Raw genomic sequence first — 26506 nt, 5'->3', positions numbered from 1 at the left:
GGATCATTGCATTAGCATAGCACGTTGTCTGGCTCTTGCCACAACACAATGCACATAATCAAATACCTTACCGACCCAGTACAATTTAACCTAATCCAATACAATAGCCCTGCTAGGAATTAGCGCCGTAGCTCAATAACTGTCCATAGCAGGTGCGGCATGTTATCTATATGGGGTTTAACCATCGCGAGCCATTATGCACAATCAGACACATACAGTAACTGAAGCACAGGCGCCACTACAGTCACAACCAACAGCGCATTACAGTCATAATCCCAGCTACATCCTGCCTTAATCAGCCTAATAATGCGGTGCTGAGAGCTGATTAGCTCCCCCACATCCTCACAGTCCGGCTGAATCCCAGCGTCTTCCTCTCGAGGATGCCCTGACACATCCTCATACATAGGATCACTAACACTCCCATAGCAAGACGCAGCCGGTTCCCGAGTCGCTCTAGCTCCACGGCCACATCCCTTCGCCCGACAGAAGGCGCAGCATCACTGCCAAAGACTCCTCGTCTGACCACACGCTTCTCCAAATGTTTCGCAAACTCCCGACAAGCTTCAACATCTTTTCTTCAGCGTCACAGGCCGACTGTAGTGTACGAGGAACCTGCAGCAGTGGCAGCTACTAAAGCTGCTTCGTCTGTTGTGACTAACTGCTCTACTGCTCAGTCAGATGGCGAGAGCATGCTGCTTCCACTTGGAGATTGGCTCAAGCGGCGCACAAAGGAATAATCAGGAGCGTATTTAATCAAAATAACATAAAAAGCAAGAGGCTGGGTGACAGTGAATAACTTAATGAAGTGAATAACCTTTTAAAAAAATCTGAAGATGGTTGAATGAACTTATTTTTGAGGAAAGGTCCCATCTCCCTTGTGTATCCATATAAACCGCAGCCTGCTCTTGCTAAAATCTCATCAGCACTCAGGCCCGGCTCCAGGATTTCATTTCCATCCATTTAAAGGGTTTTATTCTGGCACCTAAGAATTCTGCCTCCTCGAGTGGCCTGTTCAAAGCATCGGGCATGAGCCGAATAATTAAAGCTCTTAATGTTATTTCTCTGTAGGATGTGGGGGCCATGAAAGGCAGAAATCCATAGACGCCGTAACATGTATAATCCAGAGAGGACTGCTCAGAGAACACACACTGACTGCTTGACTTATAGAGTACAGTGGAGGCATTTTGTGTCAAATCACAGCACCAGGCAAATCTGAAAAAGAGCCTCTGATTGCAACAAGGAGCTTCAAGATCTGACCAGCTGCTCATTCAAATCCAACAGTCTGCTCACAGACCAAACGCAGAGATAAGTAAATCAATTTAATGATATTAATAATTATTTTAAAACAGCTCTGACGCAGAGATAAGTAAATAAATTTAATGATATTAATAATTATTTAAAAACAGCTCTGAAATATTTGAAAGACTTCTTTGTGGGAGTTTTTCTAATATGAATGCGTCTAAAACACAAGAGATGACGTCCAGTTGTGTTGTGTGTTTGCCAGTGTGCAGGTGGGGATGAATGCATTTGGTGACATATGTGCTCACTGCGTTCTCAGTTTTCATCAGACGCTGTACAGGTGCTTTGTGACGAACACTCCTCCCACATCCCTTGAGTCATCCGAGGGTTTGTGGGCACACAAGGCTAATGACGAGAGAGGAGGACGATGACGCATCAGACTGGGAAGGACCTGGGAAATAAATTTACTTTTCATTTCTTCCAAAAACCTGTTAGTAGAAAAAAACTAAAATAATACAGTTTTAAAGTATCATAAAAAGTTTAAAAAATTAGCTGAGCAATGAGCACTTGCATTGGATGCATTTACTACACAGTCTAATCAAGTCCACCAGACTAGTGGTTCATACTGTTCCTGAGTCAACAATCAATGCACATGCACAAATTGTTAGTCACATTATTAGAATAAGTCCAGTTTACAGTTCCGTAATTAGATACATGTATGCACACGGCTTTGACCATGGTGGAATACATTACCAGAGAAGCACAAGCACAAAACCATTATACAGTAAAATCCATCGCATGCAAAAAAAAAACAGAAGAACAAAGTAAAACACATGTAAATGTGTGGCCATGTGCAGTAAACAATGTTCATTTGCATGAAGGCATAAAATTCCTTCCACCTTATTGTCCGTAGCAGAAACATGTTCATTTTATCAAAATGGGGTAAACTCTAGTTTTCTGAATTCTAATTTTGACACATTTATTTTTAACAATTATTTTCTGCTGCTCCGAGAACTCATTAAAAATGTAGCCTGGGTACATCCACAGTAGAAGTAGGCCAACCTGAACGCTTGTTGTTCTCTGTATCTGCCTCTGTCCCTTTAATTTTGTACTTGGAAAGGAAGCTGCACTCAATCTTTGTACATATATACACCATAGCATTTACTCAATTATCGATAAGAGCAGACGTTGCTAATTTTACTATCAACTTGTGTCCATTGATGACAGCATTTAATTTGCTTTGCTGCAGCCACTCAGCATGAACGTAAAGTCATTTAGTGCTTTTACACAAAGAGTTATGTAGAGCATAAATGTACTGTATTTTATATACATGCCTTTAATGACTTTATTATTAACTTCATTAAAGGTTGTTTGAACACTGAAAACTATGTATTAGTTTAGGCTAACAACTGTCTGTCTGTCTGTCTGTCTGTCTGTCTGTCTGTCTGTCTGTCTGTCTGTCTGTCTGTCTGTCTGTCTGTCTGTCTGTCTGTCTGAAAAATCTGACTGGTTCTTTCTGTGCATTGGTTTGTCAGAAGCAAACACCAAATATTCATGAAAGATAAAAGAAAAGCGTAATAAGACGGAGGACAGAAGAAAAACAACACTAAAATAACGTATTTCCACCGCGGTCCTGGCCTGCAGTGAATTATGAAAACAAAGGCCACTGTGCTGCATTACGGCACAGAAGCTGTAGCATGCGGATGAAAAATTAAATACGTTCCCCGCGTCTCATCTTCCGCTGTCATATTTCCAGTGTTTTACATTTAAAAATGTAACCCATTCTGGGGGCCGCGCGCACGTGAAACATTCAATGTTGTTACTCTCAATTATCCCGCGGCGCGTGTTTTCAAATCGCTACTATCAGCTTTAGCTGTAATGGTTCTTCACTCTCCAGAGTCTAGTGTGCCGCTCATGCATTCAAAGTCCATCAGCAGCACTTCAGCAGCAGCTGTGTGCTTCAACCACTACCCAGGCCCTTTGACAGCACCACGCGCCAACACGCACCAGCGTGGCCACATGTGCAAAGCAAAACCAGAACAGATTTCAAGGTGACAAACACTGTTTCTTTTTGTGGTTCATAGTTGTGTGCTTTTGCGATCCTGTGATACACTGTGGCCTCTGATGTTCAGAAGTGAATAGCGGCGTCGCCTGAATCGCCCGAGCCCACTTCCGCTGCAGGTTTCTTCTGTTAAAGGGAGATTTTTCTCTCCAGTTTAGTGCCGCTCAAGTGGGATTTGCTTTGTTCTCTAACTCTATATAAGTGGGTTTCAGTATTATAACGTTCAGGGTCCAAAGCTCCTAAAGAAATACACAGTTGTCAGCGATATAAACTTCTGCATCTCTCTTTGTTATTATGAAGGTTATTATATTTAAATAAAATATTCTTTTTATCTCAGTTTGCACACTTGTGATGTACTGTATCTTTCAGGCACACAAATGAGACTGAGACACACTGTAACTGATGACATAATTCAAACTGCACACGTGCCCTGGTTGACACATACTGCGCATAAATGTCACACAATAAAGTCAAAGCACTTTGATTTAACTTCAAATTCACATTCTGAACTCCAATCTCACAATTTATACCTGATTTAAAGTAAAATCTCAATTAAGAGAAACTATTATTAACCATAGCTTTGTTCCTTTTACACTAAACGATTTTGTCATGTTGACGTATAATTACACTCGACTCGTACTTTTACTCCAACCCTTTGTCATAAATGTTCATATGTGGGAATATTTAGTATGAAACGCAAACTAAGCTATAAAAATGTGACTTTGTTGCAAACAAAACTCACTGTAAAAGGACATTCTTCAAATCAGACCCTTTTGTATGTTGTCCAATCTAAAAAAAACAGCTCTTTCAAATCTGCATCTCTAAAAATGCATGCAAATCTTTATCAGAGATATATTGTAGTAGCCCACAAAGTACAGTCTGCCACGGAAGCTGACAACCTCTGGTTCTTTAATACAAGGTTCCACAGATGGGATGGAAATGAATCCCGTGCAAAAGTCGGGCAGGGTTACCTCGCACATAAACATCATCAAATCACAACTCAGATCCTTTAGAAATACCAAGATGTGTACGAGGCAGAGGAGGCCGGGTTAAATGACGATGTCACACAGAGGCTGATGATTTTCACTGCATCCACAAAACTCTGCTGCTCCTGATGTTTCTTTCACTAACTAAGCAATTTCAATGCAAACAAATCCCACACAATCTAAAAAAAAAGGATAGAACAGTGCATCACACGGCGGCACAGAGTGGCCTCACTGAACGGTTTACATTCAGTGACTGGTATTCACGCCCGATGTGCAATTTCTGTGTTCTGAGGCTGTTATTTCACAGCAGCGGCGGGTTGTGGATCATGCGACATACACAAGAAAACACAGAGCTGCAGATGTTTTCCGATGTCAGGACGGTGAAATGTGCACTGTTCATGCAAAACCCTACAACAAACAGTAAAACCGAAACACAGTGTGTTCATAAATAACAACAGTGAAGGTCAGGCACCGAGCAACCAGGTCATCAGTGACTGTTGCTTTCATCATTCATGTAAAAACTGGAGTTTCTTTAATTTTTTATTTTATTTTCGTTTATTTTATTTTATTTTATTTTATTTTATTTTATTTTATTTTATTTTATTTTATTTTATTTTATTTTATTTTATTTTATTCTAAATCAAACTAATCTAATACAATTTGTCCATGAATCTTTACAACCAAGTATGGTATGTATGTATGTATGAGTAATGTCTTCCCTCAACCTCACCTTTGACCTTTACCCTTTCAACATCCACTTATGGCACACAGAGGTTTTTCAATGCAAATCACCCCGTCAAACGACATTTCGTACCTGTCGCCTCTGTCCGCGCAGACACGACAGGTCTGAATCGGTGGATGACGATTACAATAACAATAACAGTCCAGCGATGTTAAACTGCACGCTGTTAAACAACACAGCAATAAACAGTAAAAAAAAGGGCGGGCGAGTGACTGTGGAGCGAGAACGTGGGACAGGGACGAAACAGACAGCGGTTCCGTACGCTTCATGGTCCAGTTGGCTCGGTCGTGCCAGCAGCTATTGTCTGCTGCACAGATCATAAAGGCCCCTGAGGCACATCTGTATCTGCAATATTGAGCCATATAAATGTGCTCAAGTCAAAGCCCGACTTCACTAACACTAAACACCTCTGGCTCCAAGCGGGACATGAGCCAACGTTATTACACAACTGCGCCTCGCTGTCGATGTTGCGGGTGAATGGGGGAAAATCTCCCACGACCGGGTCACACGCGCCGCACAGACGTCCCCAAAAGGCAGAGGCCGCGTTGCGTTGTCACAATTTGGGCTTGTCTTGTCAACATCTACCATAGGATTGTGTGTGATGTGCAGAGTCACGAGAGTGGACTCACGTCACGTACTGTAAAGAGTCCAAAGGAAGGTGTGCAGTCCTTGGATGCAAGCACCTAAAACACGGGTGTCCGGTGACGAATTAAACCATATGATTTAACAGAAAAACTGTATTTTACTCATTTGTTGTGTGGGAGAAACACTTTTTAATTTAAAGGAAAGCTTCACACATTTTTAAAGGGGGTTGACAGTAGTATTTTATCATTTATATATTATCATTACATATTATCTTTTATCTCAGGGGACTGATTTCCATGTGCTCACACTTCAACGAGTGCTTCCTGGTCTTTTCTGAACCTGCCCCATCAATGGTCGAGCTGAGAGGGGGCGGCGCTAAACGACCAATCACTGCAGCTCAGGTGATTTGCATTCTGGGTGTATTTTTAGCCACTTTACTTCAGTCTTCCCCGTTTTCTCTGGACATAAACCATCAATGTCAAACGCTGTTGCCCAGTTTTGCTGATAAAATGCATAATATTTATAACACAACCTCAACAATCGCTTCAAATTTAAACGGTCTGACTAAAGTGAGCTTTACAGTAAGTGTCCGGCCATTTTCAAACATTAAAAATAAAACCCACAAACAAAATGGTTGCACACATCAGGAAGCTGTGCCGTAGGACGCCCGGCCAGTGTTCTGGAACCAGGTACTGGTGAGAAGCAGCCCTCCACCCCTGTGACGTGGAGGACAGCGGGACGACTCCAAGCCGCATTGAACCCAATCATTTCCTCGCATTATGCACATAATGACAGGGACGCCGGCTGCGGATGGAGCGCTGCCTCGTGACTCCACATGGCACCGAGTCACGCGCCGTGCGTGGAGCAGTGGATGCTGGACGTGGGACCGGGCACGCTCGAATGTAGGCGCCGACCGACTCATTCTGTCACAACGAGCGGGGACCTGCGGCGCCAGGCAGCTGCAGCCGCGCGCAAGGCGAACGTGAGCGTTCTTAGGTTGATCACTTCTCACATGACTCATTTCGCAGTTAGCTCTTGGAAAGGATGTGTGATATCTGCTCCAGCTCCTAAGTGGCTGCCAGAGACGGTCCACTGTCACTGTGGATGGTGAGCCAGTGACCAGCAGCCAAACCAGATTGCATCCCTCAAACTTTTTTTTTTCCTTTTTTTTTTCCCCGTTTTTTTACAGAATCACCCACATGTGCATTGTACCGGAGGCGAACGCACTTCTGCATGGGACCGACCAGCCCCGGTCCGCGCTCATTGCCCGGATCAGTGGGCGTGGAGCACCTGTGGATCCCTGCTCCAGGGGAAACCCTTTAAAATGGGTTCTGACTCACAGCACAGCAAAAGCAGCTTCTCTGGAACACATGCAAACTTTGTGTAGCAGGAAAACGAATGACGCCCTTCTGCTGATGAAAGGGCCTGAAGTACGTGGATCGCTCTGTGTAAGTGATGTGTGTGTGTGTGTGTGTGTGTTGTTTTTTTTTTTTTTTTGCAGTACCGCTGTCCGTTCGCAGACAACGTCAAGCTGCTTTTAGAGACGAGATCCGGAGATTAAAGGAGACAGCTGTGAGAGCATCCACGCTGCCTCCGTCCACCGAAGACGCTTCCGCCCGAAACACGCAGGGCAGCGTGGCAGTGGAAACGAGTCCTGGCCGATCGCACCTGCTCCTGAGCGGTGGACGCGGAGCCGTTTCGCTCTCTTCGGCGGCTCAGCGTGGACCCACTCCGCTAAAAGGCTTCTAATAAAGTTCCATCGCTTTCAAAGGCGCTCCTCGAAGACGTCTCGCTGCTGGAGGAGAGGAAAAGGCACCTGAGAAATGGCCACTGCACAAAAACGCGCCGCGTGGAATCGCGCCGTCAGAATATTCACCGCAAGAAGACACAGTAGTGTCGAGTGGATGAATTTGTTCTTTTGATCCATTTGTAGTCGTTCTCGTGTGGAGGCTTCTGTTATTATAGGATCTCTGGTCTCTGGCAACCGTTCCCATAGTGTCAAGCTCATTTGCATATCTTTTGTGGACATAGAGGTTTAAAAAAAGATAAGCGTGGACCCTGGCTGTGACACCAGATCATCACTGACCCACCACTGAACCGAGCATCTCCAGACTCATGTCGGCACTTTACTGGTGTCCGGAGAGAACCAGTGGGGGGCGGAGTGTGTTCCTGACAATGTGGTTATGGAGGTCATCCTGTACGACCACTGGCCATGTTTTATTAATTCTTTTAAGAGCTATTTCATGCATTACAGAACACAAACCTGCATGTAAGCGTTGTGTTTGCATCCCGTCGGCCTGTCACTCCAGCTCATGCGTCTATCTGTCAACGCTCACATCAAAGAAACCCTGATGAGCTTCGCAGCCCATCCTCATAAAAACAGGAGATGTTGGCTTATTAAAAAATAATATAACCTGTTTTATGAGGCAGAAAATGTCTGGAGAAACATCTGTGAAACAAGTTGTGCATTAAATATGCAGGAGCTACATTCAAAATTCCTTTTTGCATGGGATGGCAGAGCTATAAAGAGAATCCAGAGTGTGGGCCCCCGAGCTCATTCATGTCCCGCCATTCTCCCCGTCTGACAGTCAAAGCAGAGTGAACGTGCTCTCTGCACCTCCCTGCTGCCATTTCCTCAACTCTACGGAGACGAAACCCTCAAAACTTCCCCATCACTGCCACAAATTAGTCACTCAGGATTGTCTCTAATTGTTTTAGAAAATCAAGAAGTGGAAAAAAAAATCACAAAGCATTAGAGGCGTTTTTTTTTTAATTCTCTGTTTTTACTGAAAGCATTTGCGCGGGCTAAAGAGTTCATTAATGCCGTTTTTGTTCTGAAGTGGAGGTCTCCAGAGACCTCCACACTCCCCAGGCTAGAGAAATGAAGGAAGGATGGGGGTGTGCTGCAGTAACAAGAGGGGAAACGAGCACAATGGATTAAAGAAGCTGGATTTCAAAGGCTTCTTTATAACCTTTTATTACGAGGTTACTTCATCCTCGAGAATTAGATTTAGTATTTATCCTCACACAGCCGATCTCTCCCTTCACTGTATTCATAATTAGCATGATTCTTGGGCTTGCAGTGATTTCTGTGGCACAGGATCTGGCGTCGGGTCACCTCCACCTGCGCGGCAGCTGCGTCACGCGGCTGAAGTGGAAGTTTAATGGGGGTTCGAAGCCGCGCCTCCGCTGCGAGGGAGCGCGTTGGCTCCGTTTACACAGACAGCGACACCTGCAGCGGCGGCTCCGGGGGAGCGGCCGCCGCAAAACGTGCATGGCACAAATGATGATATCATGTTCGGCTCCCCGTCGGCTACAAACGGCCGCGCTCGAACGAAAAATGTAATCAGGCAAGTTGTGTGACAATGGCAATTTCTGTGTTCCATTCCAATTTGACTCTAAATTGGAAATCAAAGGACGCCCCTGCCAACGATTTCCTTGTTTTGCTCAGCAGCAGAACTCTAACAAAGTCACAAAGGGGATGTGAGCCTTTTATTCAGTTTTTCTACTATTTAAATACATGTTTGATGCTCATATTGTGTAGCTGCATCACTATTTTCAAAAATATTCTCTCCCTTTTCTTATGTACAGTAGATGGAGACTTGTTACAGCAGCAGACTCTGCATCTCCACAAAATAAAAACTTATCACGCCCCCAAAATCTTGACACCAGATGAAACTAAGAGCATTCTGTGCAGATGTGTTCGTCAAGAGCTCGCAGCTCAACCTGAACGCGTGGCCCCGTGGGTCTCAGACTTCGCCATCGCCGTGCCTCCGCCTGCTGCAGCAGCCGCGTCCTGCCTTTGAGCCCTGAATGATGCGTCTCGGTGGCTGCTGGCGAGATGAAAGGCTTCATTTCGAAATGGTTAGTGGTGTCGTGCTCGGCCGACTCCGCGGCATCCCTCCTCCTGTCAGAGACACTCGGCTGGACACGTGAAAGCCCCGCCGCCACCCGGAGCCTGTTATCACATGAAAGGAGCGCTGTCTGAGCACGGCGCCGTTCATCACATTGTTTGAGTGACTTTCTTTAAGTTGCAAGAAAAAAAAAAAAGCTACAGTAAAAGGAAACAGGGATAAAATGCATTAACGACGCTTGGAACAATAATGGAATTTCGTTTGATGTACTGTATAATAATGTGTACTATCTATATTGTATTTATGTATTACATCCTCAGAATGCATTTAAATATTTATTATGTTTAGGTGTGTGTGTGTGTGTGTGTGTGTGTGTGTGTGTGTGTGTGTGTGTGTGTGTGTGTGTGTGTGTGTGTGTGGTCCTGTTACACAGCATTTACCCCACTGTGATGGGAAACACACACGACCGAACATGCAGAACACGTGCCTGTTCAAAGGAACGTTGGACAGATGCTTCGACACAACACTTGTTTTTATTTTGGCGAGAATAATAATTGCGCTGACTTTTCATGCGTTCTGTAGTTTTCTCCCTCTTTCTCTTAGCAGAGTCATTATCCATCAGAAACACAGCGGACTGTGTATAAATAAATGGTTTAAACGAGGCTCCAAGGCAAAGAATCCGCATTTTGAGGGTTTTTAGCAAACAAGTTTGTTAAGGAATGGTTTCGCCTCTACATCGCTTCTCGGGCAGGATGAGAGTGCATAAAGATTTAATAATCAGGTTAACGCTTTGATAAAATGCCTGCAGTTTTGTTAAAATCAATATATAAACAGTTGCCTCATTAGGATTTTTCATTGTTCCCTGAAATGAATAAGTAATGACTTCTGGTTTGTTTCCATCCTTCATTGCTCAGACGCGGCCTTATCTGCCGCAGCTTCTGTGTGGAGTCGGAGCTGAGAGTCAACAGCCAAAGAGCAGCAGCGTGCACCAGGTTGTACCAGTCATAACCGTGATGGATCGAGCTACTTACCAAATGCTACAGATGCATTTAATGGGCAGTGAAACATGTTAATGGTTATAGGTGCAACTCGGTGCCCTGTTCTAAGCGCTCACAACACCTCGATGCGCTATTAAGTGCAACTGGGATGAAATTATAAAGGCATGAACACGGCTGGAATAAAATTAGTCCTTTAAGAGCGTCAGTGGACAAACAGTGGGATGATATCGTTGTCTGGGTACTGTATCCACCCGTGAGCCGAGCTGAAGAACTGCCTCCAATATTCCTCGACAAAGACGCACAGGGATGGAGCTCGTGCAGCGCTGCTCGGAGGCCGAACGTGGTCGAGATCAACATTTATGGATTCTTGTGAATGTGGGACAAATAATGAACAAAACCTCCCTGCTTAAGATCACAGCAGAAGGAGCTCACGGCTGCAGCAGAGGCCATCAGTCAAAGATCAGTTTAGTCTGATCATTATGAACACAGGTATTAGAGGAAGTCAGAATATTCCAACCTATAAAAATAAGACAGTGGTGCATTTACATGTATAGACCGTAAGGAGCGTCTGAAGAGCTGAACAGCAAATGAATGCTTCATTAATGATGCATTCATGTCTTAATGCAAATAACTTTTTATACTGAGTGGGATGCTGCTGTTTCCATTAGCTACGACGCCTCGCTGTGTTAATACCAGTCCTAATTTAATGCAAACAGCTGCACCGAAAGTACATTTGAACAAGTGTTAACATGCTGAAGTCTGTGTTGCCAAATGCATCAGAGGAAATGAGGAGGGAGACACACACACACACACACACACACACACACACACACACACACACACACACACACGCACACACACACACACACACACACACACACACACTGAGACTGACAGGCTGCTACTGTATGGCTGAATGTGACCTGAGCCGCAGCACGGCACCACACGCGGCACTAAAGAGATTTAAAAAGCAGGGAAAGTTGAGCAAAGCTTAACTTTACACAGATATCCCCCCGACGCGGGAATGAAACGAAATAACGCCAAAGCGGAGGAACTGGGAAAAGTGAGCGTGCCAACAAAGAGAATGAGTTGCGGGATTAACGTCAGCGGTCAACACGTCTAAATCTTCCCTGCAAACGTTTGCCATAGAAATCAAACTGCGTTACTGTTAAAGTCAGCCGCTCCGCAGAGAAAACAGACGGCATGCTCTCCTCACCTCTGACATCTGTAACCATGGCAACGGGTAAGACAACGCTTTACCGACCCGCCAGAGAAAGCGCTGGAGGAGCAGGGGAAAGCGTTGGGATAGAAGGCTACGGTTTGGGCACTGGTCTGAAGCGTGATTACGCAGTAGACAGATGCTCCGGTAGCACACGAAAACACGCGCTGATGCAAACAGCCAATAAATAAAATCTGATGCCTCTGACTGTGATGGTGCAGCACCAACCGTGGAGTTACCACAACCCCCCGGTAGAATGTGGCCTGTTCCATCGCTACTGTGTGTGTGTGTGTGTGTGTGTGTGTGTGTGTGTGTGTGTGTGTGCGCGTGCGTGTGCGTGCGTGCGTGTGTGCGTGCGTGTGTGTGTGTGTGTGTGTGTGTGTGTGTGTGTGTGTGTGTGTGTGTGTGTGTGTGTGCGTGCGTGTGTGCGTGCGTGTGTTACATTCCTGCACACGTGCGTCTGATACCTGCAGTTAGATTTATTGGATCCGGGGATCTCTCCCACTGTGAGCTCTGCGGTGAGAGTGAGCTCGACTCAGTTTCTCAGCGAGCGGCTGGCATGGCGTCGGTCTGACCTTGTAGTGGAGGTGCCACTATGCAGATTTGTGGTTATTACTCAATTAGACAGAATTAGGCACTGGCTAATGTGACAGTAGCATGCTGCGAAAAGCCCACTCCCTGTTTGCTTTGAGCCGAAAGCGAGGTTCAATGCAATGAGATCAGTCACAACAGGTGCGTTGGTCTGTGGTGATATATGAGGCCCTGGGACGCTCCCACAGCTGTACGCTCAGTGGGAACAGCAGCATAATGCAGACGCCGCGAGGTTAATGCGTCGGGTCAGGACGCGTCCCATTACGGGCCTCTCAGGCAAACACCGTGAAGAGCTTAAACCAGCGCTGGCTGCCCGTTTTAGAGGGTCAACAAGCATTAACCAGTCTGGCCACTGGCTGCTCCTGGCACACGATTTGGCCTCAAACGCACTTGGTGCACATTTAGCTCAACGTTAGCACAGATTCTGCCGTCCTGCTGTTTTCGGATGTGTAATCAGCTGTGGGGAGAGCTGGTGCTGGCCAAATTAGCTAATGCTAATGCTAATGGTGTAAAATAAAGATGTCTCGTGATTTTAAGGAGCTCGTTTTATTTTTTCTATGGGATGAGAATGAAAAGAAATTCTCAATATGTGCTCAATCTAATCCACTGCCTCCTATTTTCTACAGTAGCTTCTGGACCTGTTGTGGCGACTACAGTAGATCAGAGGTTTGGGTTCCCTCATTCTTCAGGCTTTGCCCAAACAGAGCCCTCTGATGACTAACTGTGTGTTAGAGCCCATTCATTTATCTGCAACAATGAAACTAACTCCCTGTGACTTAACGCTCTTCCTCTAATGACACTTAGTCGCTCTGTAACAAAATCCACTACTGCACTCAGTTAACTTTTAGCTCAGACTTACCTCCCAATGAATAATGCAACGCAGGAATATTAATATCTACTCTGGATTCATTTCACACACACTTTATCCTGCTTCATTTTAGCTGCATCGCATGTTTCTTCCATCTGACTCTTTTCCCCACTTCAGTCCTAAATGTTGTGCGTGTGCGTTTAAAGTGCCGTGAAGAGTAAACAACCTAACGAAACCATTAAACCAAGGCTCGCAAATAAGTTAAAGCATTCAGATTAGAGTAACACACTGATGCCTTCAAAGTTAACACAACAGGACAGCGGGACAACGTTCAAGTGCTGGAGCACATAAAACAAGTAACAAGTGTGGTTGCTTCTGTTTTCACACACAAAAAACCTCCTGATTAGTGTCATCCTCACTTTTAAACAAGGCCACTATCTGTGCACACGCTCGTTTTGCAGCATCAGCGCACATGACGGCGCCCGTGAACTTGATTCTACTCTCAGCTCCATGTTCTGGTGCCGCAGCGTGTTTTCTCCCGACGTCCGGCTCAGAATTAACTCCCGTCACCTGATCATCGCTGCAGGTGCAAAAGTGTTTTACTAATTAACCTTTTACTGTAGATATTCACCCCATTCATAAAGTCCTTCAGAAATGAAGCACTTAAATTACAAATAAGTCAGTAAAAGTGCAGACATTAACTCTCAAATATAAAACTGTTACATGACTTTAAGACATTAGAAATTGTAAATCATAATAAAGGAGACTATGTCAGTAAAGTGTACTTGCATTTACACATTATTTCCATTTTTATACTTTTTATGGGGCCTGCATTTTAATCTTAGTTGGCTTTTTATGCATTTAGTGACGTTTGCCTCGGTTTGTGCTTTTTCACCACAGTCCGGCTCAAACCATTTGATTCTCACGTTTATGGACAAAGATCCCGTCGTTTATCGTCCTCCGCTCCATCCACTCCTCTTCCTCCGCCGCGAGTCGCCTCCCGCATGTGAATCTTTACCTGGGCAGAAAATCCCAATATTCAGTGAAACATTAAAACAAGTGGTTTTATGTCCGAGCCTGATTTATGCCAGTCATTTTCTGTGTTTTACTGTTGGAAGTGGTAAAACGCATAAAAAAAAGCTGCTGACCGGGCAGAGGAATGTTTAAAATGTCATTAGCGGAGCGCGGCGGCTCATTCGCCGGCACACGCCGCTCCTGATGGCCTCCATCACGGCAGCTCCTCGTGCGGCCACTCTTTCTGAAAGCCAACGTTAATAGTCCACAGTCCCAGGTATGATAATAGTTGGCGATTGAAGGGAATAACTCTTCCACGTCCGTTGTGTGTGATTAAATTTCCCTCAGACCGGCCGAGGCTCAGGCGTAGTGGAGGTCACGCTCTCTTCCCTCATTCAATTACACACAGGCATAAATCAAACAGTTTCTCCAGCCATTTTGGGCAACTGGAGCCCATTTTATTATGACCTTGCTAAAATTTCCAAAGGGTATTTTACTCTTGGCCGCCGTTGTACCTCAGTCGCCGTAATTCCGACAGGGACGGCTTCAGCTCATTAAGGTGCCATCTGGTGAAGCGGTAAATAAGAAAGGACCACTAATCCTCCGTGTGATGTGGGAGCCGCGGGTCAGAGGTCAGCAAAATGTTGCGCTTCTGATTGTTGTGGGTTTATCAGCAAAGTGATTTTCAGATTCACACACAGCGCTTCAACAGACTCAAGAGGTGGCACTGATGAAAAATAATTAGCTGCATCAGTCATAAGGGACTGAGTTCAATTGTTACTGTAACATAAAGCTGCCACACACTGTACAACCACATGTTGATTTGCCTCAAAAGGCTCTTTACAGTATAAGCTGCTGTTTGTGCTGGTGGACGGAGCACGAGCAAGAAGTATGATTACACAGTAGACAGATTTAGTGTGTTTTGTTTAGCTGTAAACTTTATAGCGGATGGAAAACTACAAGCAGAATTGTATTTTCTGTGGCTTTAATTGTTGTATCACCACATAGTCGATTTTATTGAAACAGCTCAGTGTATATGTGGCTTTGCACACGTGCACACGTGCTGTTGGCAGTAAATGAATAAATGGAAAAGAGCCTTTTAAATTCCAAAAGAAATAAAAACAACGGGCTGAATGTTCCGATATCAACCGTTACTGAGCGGAGGTGCAACGTTGTCAACCTTCTTTTAAACCTGTTTCTCTAAAGGTGTGACGCAAACCTGAGCCAGCGCTCAACACACAGCTGTAATGGGACGCCACTCACAGCTAGGTACCCACCCCACACACACACACACACCCACACCCACACACACACACACACACACACACACACACACACACACACACACACACACACACACACACACACCTCTACGTATCTGCTGACTGGGCTTAAATCAACAAAATAAAAGCCCCCATCCACACACTGTCCATCACTCCAAAGGTCAACGCTGTGGCCCCCGTCCTCTGCCAAACTCTACACCCAGCGGTCCACTGTCCATTACACCTGGAGACAGCGCCGTGACCCCTGCACCGTCGCTCGCTGACTGTCCATCACTGTCACCCAGGTGAGAAGGTAATTGTGGAGGCTCTGTCTGAGCAAAGCAGCGGGGCCTGACAGCCTCGCGTTGAGCCGAACATGGTCCAGCCGGCGAGTGGAGGGCTTTCAGCACCTGACATCATATCTGTGCACAAGATGAAAAACTCTCTGACGGCTCATCTTGTGGTTAAGGACTCCATTGAGAATGTGTATAGCAGACCCACAGGCAAAGTGAACCAGTTGAGAGGGTACAGTAGCGTTAGCTTGTGGACGCTCTCAACTGCCTACTTTTTATTAAATGATGCACAAAGCTGAGAACAAAAACGCAGAAGGTAGTAAGTGTCACATTGCTCAGCCAATAAAGTCCTGACACCCACCGAGCTGCTAAAATCAAATATTTTCTTAAGCAGAGCATTTGCTGGAGCCCTGTGTCTGGGCCAAGTGGAACGTTTTCATGTTCTCTGAGAGATTGAGACATTGTGTCCAGGGAATGCCGGAACTCTCAGCCGTCCACAAGTGTAACGTTTTGCTCTAATCCTTGAATGTATGGCCAGAAACCATTTACATCCTCCATGTCTGGGGTCTCAGATTGAAAACATGAATCTGGACGGTCACACTGAAATGCTAAGGCTGCTCGACCTCCCCAGACGCTTTCAAGGGGCTGAAGGAGGAAGAATTACTGACACACACACACACATGCACACGCACACGCGCACGCACGCACACACACGCACGCACACACACACGCACGCACGCACGCACACGTGCACACACACACAAACACACACACACACACACGCACACACACACACGCACGCACACGCACACACACACACACACACGCACACACACACACACACACACACACACACACACACGCATGCACGCACACACACACACACACACACTCCCACGTGCACACACACACAAACACACACACACACACACACACACGCACACACACACACACACACGAGTTCCATGCTTCTGCTTTTGATGAGTGAAAATTTCAACGTTGGACGTATCGATGAGTCATTCCCCTCTTATTTAAGATGACAAACAAAAGTTGCAAGATGAAATTAATCTGTGACTGTGAGATATTTAAGGTTAATATATGCTGCCTCATTTGCAGCCGAGGGCTTTACAGCAGCTGCCTCTCTTCAAGTAATCTTCCTCTTCAAGTTTAAAACTCATCTGCTCTCTGACATTGACGTATGACAAAAAAAAAAAAATAACACCAGTTCAGAAGCGAATGATTCAGCACCACTTTCTCTGATTTAATTTTTACATCTCATTATAAAACAACTGCACCCATAAAGCAGGTCCTTTACGGCTCTGATGTCCATCTGTGCAGATGGCGCCGGTCTTGGGCGCGTTCAGCGTCGCAGGGCATCTGACATCGGAGACCGAACGCCAAAAAGCATATTGCAGCAGCTGGTTGAACGCTGTTCATCACCATCCCGCCCTTGGGAGCCTTAAGTCATTTTGCTCCCTGTCTGTTTTTATAGCTGGTCTGAGGGAGGTTTGTGTAACTAGATAACAGCTTGGTGTTAATACCTTTAAAGCAGCTCACTGCTCCAATCAAAGTACTAATGTACTGCACTGTGGTGGCATCCTGTTACTGGCACCGTTTCTTTTTTCATTTCAGGCTCAGCCACGACGCTGGCTTTCACTTGGAGCTAGTGATGGAGACACTGGTATTAGACAGCACCACAGCCAGGAATGAATCCGTCCATTAACTTGTCCGTGTTGCACTTTCTCCCCAGTGGCCGTTCCCTAAACACAGGGTATTTTGGTGATGCACAGATTTGTGATGCATGTTTGTGTTTAATGGTCATTAGCCGTACAATGTGGGAACATAAAGAGCCTTATTCATTAGCAGTGACTCAACCGCTGCATTATCTGAACTGGTGTCCTGCGAGCCATTATTGGGACAATTACGCTTGTTAATGGTTTTGATTTGATTCATGGCAAATCAAGGTCGCGTTAGGCAATCAATTGATTTGCTCTCTGCGCCTTAATGGCAGGGTGTGATGCTGGTGATGCCTCTAGGGGCCTCGCTCCAGCCAATTTCTGACAGGAACGCATTGTGCCGCCTCCTAAAAGCAGAATCTCTTGGCATGGACGCAGTGAAGTCTCTGTGGTTTCCAGAAGTTGTACTGTGGGAGTGGAGTCTCCACGTTTCTGTGTTCTATTACATCCAGAGCCTCAGACACAGCGGCGGGCGTTTCAGGCCTCGCTAACTTGTAATGTTTCACCTTGTACAGTGGATGAGTCTCGGCGTCCTCTGAAGACTCAGCATTGCAGTTTTAAAACAATACCTCCCCCAGTCACTAGTGATAGGAAAGGTAATTATGCAAATGCTTGTGGGAATTTCATTGTTTTTCCAGGTGCTGTACTGTGTGCGGTTTTAATGACTCATCCTTTAATGAACAGCTGGAATGCTGCTCACCCTGTGCAGGGCTTTTACAAATAACAGACAGGAGACTTTTAGGGTTTAGGGATTTATTAGAGAATGGTGAATATAAAGGTACCGTATGCAGGGATCTCTAGTCTCTGAGCAAACCACAACTAGTCAAACCTCTCTGTCTATTTATATGCTACACAGCCTCCAAACCAGGTCATCACAGTTAGTGACTCAATCATTAAATAAATGGAATTTAAAAAGGCAATACATTAGACCATAAGTGTGCTTTGGAAAGAACAAAAACACCGTATGGATTATTATTATTATTATTATAACCATCAGGAACAAGGGAACTACTGTACTTGGATGCCGACACTTCCAGGTATCTTGAAGATAAGTTATTCCTACTGTAGCACTACAGGTTAACATTGAAATTCAAAAACAAAATCAAAAGGGAGCATACCAAGAGATATTCCCTTTATAATAACCTCTATACTGAACCATTCAGGGTTTCCATTCAGACAGTTTAAATGTGTTTACAAGCAGCCAGCCGGTAGCACGTTAATGATATAGCTAGAATATCAACCGCCACAAGTTTTTTTTTTTTTAAATGCCACTCGTCCTTTGATATGTTTTTTTTTTAAACACCCATATTTTTCAAAAGAAGGCTCTCACATATTAAGCTACAATAAGATCGATAAATAGTGTCGGGTGTGTGCCGGCTGTCTCCACGAGAGCTGCGCTGCGGCAGGTTATGACGTACGGCAGTCCTCCCGGTGGCGCCGCCGGGCACGCGCGGGGCAAACAGAGGTGGGTTAACACAACGTAAAAAGGGGCTTTTTCATCAGCTCGTCGCCGCCGCGTGTCGCCTTCTTCTCTCGGGCAACGCGTGACCTTTTTTTTTCTTAGAAGGAGTCCATGGCCTTGAATTCGCTGAGGGCCTGGACGGGGGAGATGTGCTTCTTCTGGGAGCCCCGTCGCACGCGCGTCTGACACTCCTCGGGCTTCTCCCGCTTCACCAGCGGCTTCTTCTCGGGGGCCTTCATGCGCCACGACACCACGGGGGAGTTCACGGCCGCCGTCCCGTACACCTTCTGGTACTTGGTGGAGGCCACGTAGGACGCCTTGACGGTCAGCACCACTGCGTTCATCAGGTTCTTGGCCGCCTGGATCAGGGAGGTGGCGCTATCCAGCTACAGAGAGAGGGAGGGAGAGAGACCAGACGGCTGCTCGTGAGTAAGAAAACGCATCGGCGGCCGTACTGCACATGTAGAAACCAGGAGGCCGAGTTACAAACATATCTCGTTTGAGCGGAGCTTCATTAGCGGAGGCAGGGGTCAGGTGCGCCCCCGCCTCCGTCGGCTCTGTTTGGCTGACATTTAAGGGTCGGCAGCCAGTGGGCCGCCTCCCAGCTCACGCTGAGGGCTTCGGGACGAGTCAACTGCACGGGTTTAATGAGTGCGGACTCCAGCCGGCCACCATGAAAAGGTTAAAATCTCAGCGGGGCGTGCGCGTCATGTGATACGGCCCTGAGGTAGCGTGAAGAGATGCCAACGCAACATGTGCCCCCAAAACAAAAATAGAAGCCGAGTCCGATTTTAATTGGGGGCACTAATCATTTCAGATACGGAGGATTCCTGTTAAACTGTCGGGAGAAGCAGATTCCAGACTTTCTCCTCTGACTAAGAGCCTAAAACCCGTTGTTTTTACAGCAGTGTGATGAGCTGACAGGACTGTGTGTTTGTTATCATGAGGAGTTCCCCATCCATTACTTCGCTTTAGGAACTTGTGCTGTTGCAGTTACTGCACATCACAGCAATGGGATATTTTTATGTGAGGTGCTTCTCGCCGTCTTCTTCCTTCCAGTTCTTGTGCAAACCGGAAGAACCCAGTTTTTAATGTGTTAATGATCAAAACCTCAGAACTACTTGATCACAGAACATGTTCCCACTGTCCAGACGACTCGAGTCCATCTGAACAGGGCTTTATTATCACAGCTTCCTGCTGCCTGATAAAAGCATGGCTGAGCCCGTTATTCACATTTAACTGCCACTCGGCTCATGCACACAATATTTTTTTTCTTCAAATTTGTCACGTTAGCTCTGAATCGCGGAACATCGCACCTTTTCTGCTCAGTCTCTCGCTGACTAAACAAAGGTTGAGCACATCAAGGTGTGGGATCAATACGCGAGGCTGTCTCCATGTCAGAGCAGACAGTGTACAGTGAAACCATGCTCTGCTCGCGATGATGCTATTTCTTTTCTGGCGCGTCAGGTTGATTTTTTTTTTTTTTTTTGCTTTTTTGCTTTCTCTGAATTCATCATGAGGCGGAGACAACTCTGCTTCTTACTGCTGGGCTTGCATGTACTGCATAGTTGCCTCATCGTCCCTCTCCTGAGATCTGGCAACGCCGATTCCTGGATGCGGTGGTCGACTGTGCTACAGCAAATGAGGAGCGCGTGAAGGGTCCGCGTGGCTTCATTCATCGCAGCAACGTGACGTTCATCATGCAGCGTCGCCCGAGGCCTCAAACATCACACGCGTTCCACAGTGGTTTCTGCCCTTGACCTTTACGCCCTGACATTTCCCCAGAGTCCCACGGTCTTTTCACAATATCATAAACCTGAACAGCTCTGTGTGGGGATGGCTTCCCTCATGGGAGTGTGTTTGCTTTGTAGGTGGATTTGTTACATTTTAATGAAAAAAATAAAATTAGCAGGAATAAAGGCATGCACTAGAAAAGCTAGAGATAGAAAGTAAACAGTCAATTCATCACGAATACTTTAATGTATCAGAAAGTAAAAGAAGAATGTTATAAAAAGTACAGTATATTCCTTGTTGCATGGCAACAACGCTTCGATATTGTCCGTAATCTGAAGGAACCGGCGATGCAAAGTTTCAAATCCCACAATCAAGCGTCACAGAATAATTGAGTGGTTTTACTTTGAGCAGTCATAATAGGGTTCTGTGAGGCATGAACGATGGCAAAAAAGCCCGCGGTGCGTCTTTCTGGTATTATTAGATGGTAATCGCTCTGAAATAATTGCATCAGCCGTAATCTGCGTGACCCTTCATCTGGTCTGTCCCGCTGCGCCGTGACCTCCGGCAGGAAAGGTTGGCCGAGCGCGAGGCGAGCGAGGTCAGCGCCTCACACCTCTTCTGTGTGGACCGACTCACCCCGGACACGATCAGCTCTCCGCCCAGGTTCTGCACCTCGGCTTTCACCTTGCTGCAGATGTTGAGCTGATGACAGTACAGGGCGATTCTCTGCAGGTAGGCCAGCAGATCCTGCTTGCACGCCGAATCAGGGCACTGGATGGGGAGAGAAAGACACGAGACGTTATGGAAGGAAGCGGCTAAACGCTCTATTGACATTAAGGACAATTCCATGACTCATAGTGGAGTTTCATCATCATCATCATCATTATTACTGACAGGTGCAGTGACGTCCCAATGTAATTCCTAATGCTTGGTATCGAGACACACTGAGACTCTGTGCACATGCCGTGAACGCAAGTTGAAGGAACTCCTTTGTGCTGACATTTTAAAAACTCAAAAAAGCACTACGCATTTTATTGAATAGAACGTCAGAACTGAGAACTAGGCTTGTCACGGAGCCAAAGAGGTAAAAAGAGAGGCTTCTTGGCTTCATTTCAACCATCGCTGACAAAGTTTGAGGCCGATTCTGACAGAACTATCTGCTTTTAAAGGTATGGGCTCCTTTGTTTTCGGGCTGTGAATGGTGGAGGATGGTTTTCAGCGCACAAAGCCAAAACAGTCGGGTGCCAGCGGTTCGGATCGCTAATGGCCCGACGTTGCCCTCCGCCTGAAGGGTGTTGCTCAACTTTTTTGTCGGAGGTGGTCTGATGCAGGATGCGGGAGCTTCAAAGCCACCGTAGGTCAGAGCACAGGAGGCAATTTCCAAGACGCAAACACACCAGTCAATAACACGCTGAAGATGATACTTTACAACTAATTCCTTTCCCTTCTATGCTTCTCTTCACCTTGTTTTCTTCTTCTGCGGCAGAGGTTCTGACCCGCCCATACCGGCCTCTACAGCAAAGGAACCAGCCGTATAGTGTAGCAAACGGACCAGTGGGAGAAACAGAGGCAGCCTCCTCAGGTCTCCACTCTAACGCCGTTTACCCCATTATTCCATCTGGAAGCCTTCCAGGAGTCAGCCACGGCCCGCTGAGCTCCCAGCGGGTTAAGAACACTGCATCGGCTGCTTAAACACCGGGAGCATCCTTTCATAGCAACACCTTCGGTGCGCTCATTAATATTAAGCGGTCCTAACTAGGACGTTCAGCAGCAGCGTGTAGTGGAATGCACAGCTTTCCCTGTCTGGCGGGCTTGGGCGGAGTGGGGTGGAGCTGAACACGCAGCGGTGACACGAGCGCACCCCCTCGGAGACCCCCCAGCCTCGCCTCCGCTGCCCCGACGAAAAAGCTCCTCCGTTGAGACAAACGTGCGTATTCAAAAGTCGGATCGGGACCGTCCGACACGCTGAACTGGGCGTCCTGTGCACACCGAGCAGACGGAGGCGGAGCTGCTAGTTGACAGAGCAGCCAGTGAGGCAGAGGGAAGCGTCTCCTCAGGCATTAGCGCTGCACCGCCAGTCCTGGCTAGCATCACCGCTAACTGCACTTCCACACCGCCGCCCCCGGCAACTTCCACGCAGACGCGACACAATTGTTCCCTATTGAACAGTCGAGTAATAGTCCATTACTTGCACAGATTCCCTGTTGATGTAAATAAACTGTATGGTCCATTACTCTGCTGGGCCCAGTGCAGGGCGGCTCCTCCCTGTCTGTCCGTGTGTCAACGTCTACCAGCGTCCATTACAGGAGCAGCAGCACCGTATCATCTTCCTCTCACGTATATAATGTACGAGGCGGGAAAAAGGTTTATTTTCTTGTTGTTTTTTCAGTGGGTCCGACATAATTAAAGCAGCCTCCTGGTGGTGATTCACGGCGCTGACGTGAACCTTGGTGCCACGTTGAGGTCAAGGCGTTATCTGCGTGGCAGTCTGTCAAAACACAAGTCACAGCTCACAATGATGCTGCTATTATGAGCAGGGTGAGACTGACCTTTCCTAAATTATGCAGCGCACCGAAAGGTTTTTTTTTTTGTCCCGTCTCCTCCCCCTTCAGCCGTTTAATGAGCGTTTTCATGTGTGCAACGCCGCGACTCAGGCCTCGTGCTGGAGCTGCCCACAGCCTCAGCTGCAGCGTCAAAGCCGTCTTCCTGTTTGCTCATGGGCTCTCTGGCACCTCCGCACATCTGTACTCCGGTATGTAACCAACCTGATGCTAACAACGGCCTTTTGCACTTGTTTGCCTTTTCTTTTGAACCTATATAATCTGGCTTCCGCGTCGTCACAACCTCACGAACACTGTGATCCTTCTGTTTTTAAATCTTCCATTAAAACCTACAGCGCTGCCTCCCGCTCTTCTGCTCAGACTTCAAAGTAAAGTCAAAATGAGGATGATACTCTGGGTAAAAAAAAAAAATATTAACAGGACTATCAGATTTACTTGTCCTGTCGATGCTTCTGATCTTATCACTGGATATGGTTCTCATGTGGACATAGGGATTTAACTGAAAAAAAGAAACTGCTTTTCATGATGCTTTAAGGGAAGTTTCATCATAAATTATGAAACTATTTGAAAATAAATTTGAAACTATTCTCCTCATAAATTCATTTTGGCCAACCCTTAAATGATGCTGTTCATCACAGCACTTCCACCTACGTAGCAACAGTATGTATTTCTGACATGGCTGTTCCCACCCAGTTAAACGCAGCTTTCTTCTTTTTTTTATGGAGGAGCCTTTTAATTACACATCAGTCACACTTGGTTTCACTGCTGTCAGTAGAGGCGACGGGAGCTTTGCTCTTGTTGTTCTGCACGCGTGGCGACAGCGGCTTCCACTGTGACAATTAAAGTGGAACCCGGACGTATGACTGCTTTGCTTTCAACCTGCACGTCTGCAGCTGCATTTATAAACAATACACCTTTATAACTGGACGATTCTGAGGATAATTAACCCCACTGAAGCTTGAAGGGGAGACATTCTCTGCACTTTCCTATTAGTATTATTATTAACTACTCTCATGTAATATTCAATCCAACCATCCCAAAAGAACTAAAATGGAACTTCTGAGTTTCACCAAGTGACATCATCCTTCATTAGACAGAGTGGACTGTCAATAATCACTGAGGCACAGAGCATTTATCAGCGTCTTCAGCTCGTCTACAAAAGTTCACTTTCTATGAAATGCGCCAGTGTCAGAGCTCTGAAGTCCCAAGGTTCACGTGGGGCGTTTGGCTGGTCGGTGACCACAGACTTACTACATTAACAGCTTCCTCATGTAATTGACGTTGCTGCTCATAAAACTCAATAATCAACGCGTGTGTGTCGCCGTGGATTGTTCCCGAGCAGCCCTGCTGCGCGTCTGCTGTCTGGAGCCCGTGGTACTTAAAGACTGAGGCAGAGGGAAACTGGAGAGGGAGAAATAGAGTAGAGAAAAATGTATTGGCGGAGTGAAATGGGGTGAGATACCTCGAGGGCTTTCTCTGCGTCAAGTGCTGTGCTTAAATGACTATGAAAGAGCTCGCCAGCCTCCTACCCTTCCACGCAGAATTGCCTTCTGCTTCACACGTGTTCATCAATAGGGCTGATGTAGAGCCGCGACAAGGTTTGCTACTTAGGGGACCGGTCTGAAAGCGGTGGAGCGCTCTTTATTCGGACCGCCGGCCCGCGGCGCGCTCGACAAGCGCGTCGCCTGCGATAATGTGCGAATGCAAAATGCGTGTTCTGAATGGAAACAAATAATCAGGCCCGTGTTATTTGTCGCGCAGCTTCTTGTGATGCTCCGTGAAGGGAAACTTTTGCTCTTTCAACTCGTGACGGGGCCGTTGTGTTCGTGGAAGAGCATGACAGGCCCACGGTCCCGTAGGCCTCGCGTCACGATCCTTTTAGGACAGAAATGGTGCGGGAGCTTTATTTTGAAGGGCGACCGCTCTGATGTCTGAGGAAGTTCAACAGCCGGCCCTGAATATTCAGCAAACGCTGGTGTAGGAGCCATTTAAGTGACAATTAAAAATGGCAAGCCACCTGCTCTTTTCGCCACGGCAACTGTTGATTCAGACGCTGCCAGTGATTTGCCGTGTGACACATCCACTCCCACCTGAACCCTGTTAACCACCGCTCATCACTCTGCTGCCTGCGAGCAGCAAGGAGGTGGACGCGCCGACTGGGACAAATGCTGTCCCACATGGAGACGCGCGCGAGAATATTTACAAACACGGCGCGGACACGCGGAAAACTCGCTGGGGATGAATCGGCGGCAGACAGAGGCCTCCTGGTCAGCTGACAGGAAGCTGCGAGTGCCGCAGCGTGAGGTCACACAACCAAGGATTCACCCAACATTTATATTTTTCAGAGCAATATTATAACAACAGAGTTTATATAACATACTCTATTTGGTTTCATAGCGCTTGGTTCGGCGTGAAAAGCAGATTTGTTCTACCTTAATACGGACAAAGCCTCCCTTCACGCTGGACCTCCGCACTGTAACACATCCATCCATTACCATAAGTACTGTTCCTGTTAAGGGTCACGGAGGGTGCTGAGGCAAATCCCGGCTGTCACCGGGGCGGGAGGCGAGGGCGCCCCGCGGAAAGGTCAGCGGTCACACAGCCGCTGCAGGGCTGACGTATAGAGACGGACAACCGTTCACACTCACATTCACACCTACGGGCCGTTTAGAGGCGGCGATAAGACGCTGGCGAGGAACCTGCAGGAGAAGCCACCCGCGCACGCCGGCACCGGGGCCGACCCGGGCCCTTTAGCTGCGCGTCCATTACACAAGCAGCTGATGCCGTTTCAAAGGCTGCAGAGAACTGGCATGAGCCCCAAATACAGTTCTGTTCAACACTACGAATCAAGACAACAATGTCAGCAACTACTTGATAAACACAGTGGAGCGTGTGGCCGTCGGTGGAGCTTTTGTTATTTGTTATCATTGTTGTTGCTGCTTCACGTGCGGTGCATGTTGTGCGTGTGGTCAACTGGTGTGAGGCATTGTGAGTCCACAGATATACACCTATGAATATTCATAGTGACGCATGCTCATGTGCTGTGCATAAAAGGCCAAACTAAGCAGCGGTGTTGTTGAGCGTGTGCCGGACTCCTGGCAGTGCAGGACATCAGACGATGCGTTTGACTGTGATTCTGAAGTTTGATGTCAGATCCAGCATTTATCAGCTTAGCAGCTCTGCGAAAAGCCCCGGCGTGCGACGCTGAAGCGAGTGATAACGAATCCAAAGGCCCGATAGCGAACAGTGGCTGCAGTTACAACAACAACAACAACAACAGGCGGCCTTAATAAATCAGCCAGCCCTGTGCCTATTAGAGACCGGAATGAAATGAACTTTATGCATTACCTGGAGCTCACA

The 26506-nt window shown here is 46.7% G+C and overlaps 1 protein-coding gene across 1 annotated transcript in view; it reads right to left on the bottom strand.

Annotated features, from left to right (window-relative positions):
* Positions 1–18125: 18125 nt before the first annotated feature.
* Positions 18126–26506, bottom strand: part of ctnna2 (catenin (cadherin-associated protein), alpha 2) — a 212535-nt gene continuing 204154 nt past the window's right edge. The window contains exons 17-18 of the mRNA XM_029159636.3: positions 21222–21356; positions 18126–19237 (exon numbers count right to left, since the gene is read on the bottom strand). Of these exons, the coding sequence (XP_029015469.1) occupies positions 18950–19237; positions 21222–21356 (423 nt within the window). The 3' untranslated portion in view covers positions 18126–18949. The remainder of the gene's footprint in view (positions 19238–21221; positions 21357–26506) is intronic.

This window comes from Betta splendens, chromosome 1 (assembly GCF_900634795.4).
Source record: "Betta splendens chromosome 1, fBetSpl5.4, whole genome shotgun sequence".
In the NCBI taxonomy this organism is placed as follows: Eukaryota; Metazoa; Chordata; class Actinopteri; order Anabantiformes; family Osphronemidae; genus Betta; species Betta splendens.
The sequence above is the reverse complement of the archived record's forward strand: the minus strand, read 5'-3'. Positions and strand labels throughout refer to the sequence as shown.